Source organism: Coenobita brevimanus, chromosome 46, assembly GCF_032717465.1.
Source record: "Coenobita brevimanus isolate Jiangsu-jjx chromosome 46, ASM3271746v2, whole genome shotgun sequence".
Taxonomy (NCBI): domain Eukaryota; kingdom Metazoa; phylum Arthropoda; class Malacostraca; order Decapoda; family Coenobitidae; genus Coenobita; species Coenobita brevimanus.
The window spans coordinates 54260222-54268099 of record NC_136999.1 but is presented as its reverse complement, the minus strand read 5'-3'; the positions used below and the strand labels follow the sequence as shown (position 1 = coordinate 54268099).

The 7878-nt window shown below is 46.1% G+C and overlaps 1 protein-coding gene across 1 annotated transcript in view; it reads left to right on the top strand.

The window, feature by feature from the left end:
- Nucleotides 1–1535: 1535 nt before the first annotated feature.
- LOC145398738 (uncharacterized) overlaps nucleotides 1536–7878 on the top strand; it is a 41018-nt gene continuing 34675 nt past the window's right edge. The window contains exon 1 of the mRNA XM_080271536.1: nucleotides 1536–1656. Coding sequence (XP_080127662.1) covers nucleotides 1536–1656 — 121 coding nt within the window. The remainder of the gene's footprint in view (nucleotides 1657–7878) is intronic.

The following is a 7878-nucleotide window of genomic DNA, read 5'->3' as shown; positions in this document are numbered from 1 at the left end:
CTGAGGAGTTTACGCACAGGGGAGGAGAGAGAGAGAGAGAGAGAGAGAGAGAGAGAGAGAGAGAGAGAGAGAGAGAGAGGAGGGGAAGGAACGGGAGAGGAGAAAGAATTAAGAAGGGGAGGAAGGGGAGAGAGATAGAGAGGAGGAGGAAAGGGAAGGAAGAAGGGGAGAAAGGAGAAGAGGAGGGAGGGGAGGGAGGGAGAAAAGGGGAGAAGGGAGGTAAATAGAGAGGGGAAAAGAAGAGAGGAACCAAGGAAGAAGAAGAGAGGAGAGAGGATGATTGAGAGGAGTAAAGAGAGGAGAGGAGAGGGGTGAGGGGAGGGAAGGAGGGGAAAGCAGGAGATAAGAGGAGAGGATAGGAAGGGAAGGAAAGGATTAAGAGAAAAAGAGGAGAGGAAGGCGCCAAGAGAAAGGGGAAGGGAGGGAGGAAGAAAGAAAGAAAGAGAGAGAGAGAAGAGGAGACGAGTGAAAGGGAGAGAAGTGAGAGGAGAGAAAGTATAAGGGAGGGGGAAGAGAGAGCAGAGAAGGAGGCAAGATAGAGAGGCAAAGAGAGAGAGAGAGAGAGACTGTGTAATAGCTGTAGGAATGGTTAGGACTCATGTTAAGTAAGTATTCTATCAGTTAAAGACAAGGATAGCAGGCAGGAAGGCCAGGGGGAAGGGAGTGTAGAAAAGGGTGAGGAAGGTGAAGGGTGATTAAGCTGAAATTGGGCCAAGAAGTGTGTGTGTGTGTGTGTGTGTGTGTGTGTGTGTGTGTGTGTGTGTGTGCGGGGAATCGATTATCGTGAGTTTAATTAGTTATGGATTTTCAGGTCTTTGATGTCAAGAAGGGGAGGGGAGGAAAGGGGAGGGGAGGGAGGGAGGGGAGGGAGATTGACTGAGGAGAGAAGTGGAGCAGGTGCTGTGGAGGAGGGGAAGGAAGTGGAAAGGTGAATTTGGGATAGTGGAAGGAGGAGGAGGAGGGGTGGAGAGGGGACGAGGAGGAGTGGAGAGGGGAGAAGGAGGAGTGGAGAGGGGAGGAGGGGGGAGGGAGGGGGACGAGGGGAGGAGAGAACGTCTGGCCATACAGCCTGGTCAATAATTCCTTTACATGTAAGGTTTGGTTTATTAAAGCAGAATTATTAGTAGTAAAAGGGTCAATAAAAGATGTATAACTCCAGGCGAAGAAATAATAATAATAATAATAATAACAATAATAATATGGTTGAAGGGATTAGTATGAGAAACTTAAAAATATAAGTGTATAGCCTCTCTCTCTCTCTCTCTCTCTCTCTGTATGTATGCATGTGTGTGTGTGTGTAAGGGATGCGTGGGCCCATGTGCGTGCGTGGTTGCGTGAGTGCGTGCCATACAGTATAACAAAACACACACCATAGTTTAATAATACATCCCTACTTGAATGTATAGCTAGGGAGAGAGAGAGAGAGAGAGGGAGGGAGGGAGGGAGGGGGAGAGAGAGAGAGAGAGAGAGAGAGAGAGAGAGAGAGAGATACACCCCACTAATCACCCCTTTCTCCCCACCAGGTCCAGGCGCCCATGCTCTCCGGCGGGGAGGAAGAGCCATCGCCCCGTCGCCCCTTCGAGTTCATCACCAATATGTTCAAGAGGAGGAGGGACCACGACCCCCACCCCCCAGACCCCCACCTCTCCCTCACAGGTATCCCCCCCCAGGTTCTCAGTGGGTTCTGTTTATCTATCAGCACCCCGGTTCTATTTGTCTATCTATCTGTAGCCAGTTCTTAGATCTATCTATCGTGCGTCATTATACCGGAGGGGGTGACCACAAAGAAATTGCCTCCATGTCTTCCTTATCGGCGTCATCAGGCTGCCTTTCTTCCAACCCACACCACGTCCTTGGTCTCCCCCTCCCCATTCGCTCCTCTACCTCCGGCTTGGTCTCCCCTCCCCATATACCCCCCTCCACCTCACTCACATACACTCTCCTAGTCAGTCTCTCATTTTTCAATCTTCCCCCTCTCCACCTCACTCATACACTCTCCTCGTCAGTCTCTCATTTTCCATTCTAACCCTCTCTCCACCTCACTCACACTCTCCTAGTCAGTCTCTTATTCTCCATTCTCCCCCTCTCCATCACACACACACACACACACACACACACACACACACACACACACACACACACGACATCCTCCATTGCTGCACCTGGTAGATGGTTTGGCCGTGTGGAGAGGATGGAGAAAGAGAGACTAACTAGGAGAGTGTATGTGAGGGAGGGGGAGAGGGAGGTCAAGAATGGGGTAGAGGAGTGGAAAGATATGGGAGAGGGAGGAGTGTGAGTTGGAGGAAGGAAAGACAAATTGCAGAGGACAGGGCGACGTGGAGGCGATCTGTTTGCGCTCACCCCATACGGGATTAAGGCTTCTGGCAGTAGATAGGTAGATAGATAGATAGAACTTTTGATCAAGACAGTACAAGCCTCAACTATCAGCCTTTTTAGATACAAAGGGAATGTATAGCCGTGCAGTGGAGCCGCTCTAACTGTGGCTGCACGTGAAGGCGCCAATCTCCAGTATCCCTACAAAGTGAAGGTGTATTTTTTGAGATGATATTGAAGACGTGAAGAGGGTCCAAGTCGGGCCAAAGCTGTGGTGTCCTCACAAGATGCACGATTTTAGCATGTGGGTAGATTTCCTTTCAGAGATTTTACAGGGATAGAGAGAGAGAGAGAGAGAGAGAGAGAGAGAGAGAGAGAGAGAGAGAGAGAGAGGCGGTAGAAACAAGGTCGTTGGTCGACCATGGCCTCCATTGCACCACAACCCGCCAAAAGAGGACAAAGAAATGGACGTGGTGAGCAAAGGAGTGGGTGGGATGGGCTGGGAATTTGCTGTGCTGTGGGACTGGGGTGGGGGAGGATACCCTGTGAAATTGGGTGTTGTAGGAGTAATGGTTTGAGTGCAGTTGAAGTTTGAAATATCATCTTAGAAAGTGTTGGGCTGGTGTAGGAGGGAGGAAGAGAAATGGGCGTAGGGGAGAAAGAAATGGGTGGAATGAGATGGAATTTTGCTGGGGGGTGGGGAGAGGCTAGGGGAGTATGCCCTGTGAAAATGGTTGATGTGGGATTAATGGTTTGAGTGCAAGGAGGGTTTATTTCAAGGTTTCCGACAGTATTAGAAGAGTTTGAGTTACACTGCTTGCCGTGCGTCTTGCGTTATAGACAAAACTATAAGATTAGGAAGTGATTAAGTCTTACTCCCTCAGTGATCTTATGTGAAGGAATAGCTGTATTTATAGATTGGTGTATAGATAGCTGTATAAATGGATGGCTGTGTAGATAGACAGCTGTGTAAATAGATTGCTGTATAGATAGATAGCTATATAGATAGACAGTTGTGTAAATAGATAGCTTTATTAATAGATAGCTGTATAGATAGACAGCTGTACGAATAGATAGCTGTATAAATAGATAGCTGTATATATAGATAGCTGTATAAAGCGATAGCTGTTTAAATAGCTGTACAGATAGATAGCTGTAAATAGATAGCTGTATAAATAGACAGCTGTAAATAGGGGGAGGGAGGATGAGATGGAGGGATGGAGTGGAGAGGTATATGAGAGAGGGGGGTGTGAATTGGAAAAGGGGCAGCTAGATGGCAGAGGACAGGGTGACATGGAGGCGATTTGTTTGTGGCCACCCCTTTACGGGATCAAGGCGTCTGGCGATAGATAGATAGACAGATAGATAGATGAGGGGAACATATTGGGCTTATATTGTTTGTTGGTTTGTTTTTTTTACTTCTCAGTGATGTATTTTCAACCTTACCCCTCTCATGGTAAGGACAACTCTAGTCTTCTCTTCCTGCCGACCCCAGACGGCCTTATTAAGCTGAGAGGGAGTGATGGGAGCCTGAGAGTGGTAATACTTTTGATGTGAGTGGAAGCATAAGTCAAGAGAATATCATAGCGGAATATGTAGAAGTGAATGGATAAGGTGACGAGGGAAGGCAACGCAAACACACGGAAAATTGGACCTTCTCTCTCTCTCTCTCTTTCCATCTATCTATCTATCTCTCTCTCTCTCTCTCTCTCTCTCTCTCTCTCTGGACATAGACCTACAACCCTTTCCCTAAGACCCAGTAGTTCTCCTCCTTTTTATATCTTCTCATGTCACCACTTCTGCACCAATACTCACAGTCCGTTTGTGGGGAGATGGAGGTGGAGGATGAGGGGTTATGATTAATGTAATGAAAAAGTATATTGTTTTCATAGTGGTTGTTGATAGCCTGGTACTGATTTGTGTGTGTAATGGTTGAACACACACACACACACACACACACACACACACACACACACACACACGGCAAGGAAGAAAACAGAGAGAGAGAGAGAGAGAGAGAGAGAGAAGCACACACCCACATGGCGAAGAAGAAGAAGGAGAGAGAGAGAGAGAGAGAGAGAGAGAGAGAGAGAGAGAGAGAGAGAGAGAGAGAGAGAGAGAGGCGCCCCCACTGAATAATGCGTGAGGGGAGGGGAGCAGCCCCCTGAGTCAGGCCAGCCAGACAACACCCCCCCCACAAAAAGCGATCAATATTGTCTTAAGTATTCTGGTGGCGGTGAGGGGGAGAAGGGAGAGGGGAGGAGATATAGGAGAAGGGGGAGGGGGCGAGGGGGGAATATAGAAGGAGGGGGAGAAGGGTAAAGGAAGAGGAGGGAGGAATACAAAGGAGTTCAAAGGAGAGCAGACAGTAGCAAAATTATGGTCCTTTCGAGACTGCTGTATGGTGGGGTATGGCTATCATGACTACCTTACCAGTCAAATATAGTCAGATATACAGTAGTCAAATACCCAGATACACCGTCAGATACCCAGATACACCGCCAAATACCCAGATACACCGCCAAATACCCAGATACACCGTCAGATACGCAGATACACCGCCAAATACCCAGATACACCGCCAAATACCCAGATACACCGTCAGATACACAGATATACAGATGGCTAAGCAGGAAGGCTGTCTCTCGCGGCAGGAAAAAGTGAGAAGGATTACCATGCACCATAAAGAACCGTCATGAAAATTGCATAGGAACTAGTGAATTTAAGTCGTATTTAACATTATTTTAACCTGAGAGAGAAACTACAGTAATATAGTCAGCAATACATATATATCTTTGCTATTTATTTACCTGTATCTTCCTTGCTTTGTATCAAGAATAATTACTTTGGACGTGTATTGTTTAGCTGGTAAATCGCTAAATATTTATCCAGGCGAGTTTTAAGTGCTAATCCTCTATTACGCTTTATCGCATTGGAGAGCAGCCCGTTTTCTATATTAACTGTAATGAAGAGGAGAAACATACCGGTAACTTCATTTGATTGGACGCTATTGCCAAGGGATTTATGACCTTTCTCTATTTTTACTGGGCCGATCTACTGGGAATGATCTGTTTATTTGTGTATTTATTTAGTTATTTATTTATTTTGACTGCCATATTGTCATGTCCTTTGAAGATTTGGGTTGCTTGATTTAAAACACCCAGGCGAAACGTTACTCGTATGGTTTATTTCTTTCAGTCTAGATATTGCTTTCGTCACCCCTTTCCAGCACCGTCTCAGGCTTCTCTAGATCTTTTTTCGTAACAAGTCGACCAAAACTGAACCCAGTACTCGAAGTGCGGTCGTACTAAGGAATTATACGAGGTGAAGATGATGTTTTGCGGTTTATAGTCACTTTACCTCTGAATCTGATTAATGTATTGGCTTTTGTAACAACCTCTATACACTGTTTGGGTAGTATCAGGTCAGTGGTTGTTGTAATTCTTAAATATTCTTCATGATTTACAATATCAAGTGCGGTATTCATGTTATAGTCGGAGGGAGGAGTAGACCGAGGATGAGGTGGAGGGATGGAGTTGAGAGGTATACGAGGGAGGGGGGAGTGAGTTGGAGGGGAGTGCAGTCAAATGGTGGGTGACAGAGCGACTTGGAGGCGTTTTGTCTGCGGCCACCCTTTGCGGGATTAGGGCGTCGGGCTGTAGATAGATAGATAGATTTTCACCTTTACTGCCGTTGTTTAGAGATACAATGAGGTGGTTTGGACATGTGGAGAGAATGGAGAATGAAAGACTGAGTAAGAGGGTGTATGTAGGTGAAGTGGAGGGGGGGAGAGGGAGGGGAAGACCGAGGATGAGGTGGAGGGATGGAGTTGAGAGGTATTGCTCGTCTTTGTAGGGATGCATTACCATATTTGCGTCGTCAGCAGATTTGGCTTAATATCTTACACAAGGTGCCATAATTTGGTTATATGGTTACCACCCAGCGTAGTAAATGGTTTCCTGGTCATTTTAATATTTGACAGGATAAGCGTTTCGTCAGTGTAATTCTCATAGATTAAAAACAGAATTGGAACCAGAACTGAACCCTGTGTCACTCTGCTTGTCATATCCTTCCAGTCTGGCTCTTTTCAATCACTAATATTGCTTTCTACGTTATGCCAGTTTTCCATCCACCCAATCTCACTGCGACTGAACTTATGTGCCTTAAATTTCAGAAGATATTTTGATGGGAACTTTATCATTTAACTTTTGAAAATATAGACTGTCAGGGGAGGTGATCTGGTAATGTATTCACAGCACTGTTGAAAAAATCTAAAAGGGTCGTAAGGCAAAAACCATTACTCGGAAAAGAATGAGGGAGGGGGGAGTGAGTTTGGGGGGGAGGGCAGTCAAATGGTGGGCGACAGAGCGACTTGGAGGCGTTTTGTCTGCTGCCACCCTTCACGGGATTAGGGCGTCGGGCTGTAGATAGATTGATAGATAGATGTTGGGAATGTTAGATTTGTTTCGATGTGTTTCATAAATTTGTTCCGGTTAAGTTTGCGCCATTAACACACATACATCTCTGACACACACACACACACACACACACACACACACACACACACACACACACACACACACACACACATCACTAACACACCAACACATACATCACTAACACACACACACACACACACACACACACACACACACACACACACATCACTAACACACACCAACACATACATCACTAACACACACCAACACATACATCACTAACACACACACACACACACACACACACACACACACACACACACACACACACATCACTAACACACACCAACACATACATCACTAACACTCACACACACACACACACACACACACACACACACACACACACACACACACACACACACACATCACTAACACACACCAACACATACATCACTAACACACACCAACACATACATCACTAACACACACACACACACATACACACACACACACACACACACACACACACATCACTAACACAACTCCAGGCACGTGCACGGGAATGGGGGGGGGGTACAGGGGCTTGAGTCTCCCCCCACCCATTTGTCACCACGTACAGTACCTTGGCTGGGTTTTGTATCGAGCGTAGACATCAAGCAGTCACTCCACCCACGCCTCCACGGACACACACACTTTCCTCCTGTATTCCCCTTTGGTCCTTCGTGTAGGTAAGTCGTACGTGGTTACAAGAGTCCGTACGTAATTAAGGTCAATATTAAGTGGTCGTTATAAGGACAGTGAAGAGATACTGCAAAAGTAAAATAAAATAAAGCCTCACCGCCTTTGCAACGCGGGAAGGATGTTGACTTTCGCATGTGGCTGTAGAGGACATGCGTATCAGTAATATGGAATAATAATAATAATAAACTTTACTTCCATTGACATTTACTGTAACTCGGAGGCAGATAAATCAGTGAGGAAAAAATGTGAACTGAAATATTGTTCGCAAAACCGCCAGCATTTCAAACTTTCAAATATTTCCGTTGTTATGGTCTAGCTCAAACATACGCCTCAGTGCACTCCGTTGTCGTTTGTCAGTGCG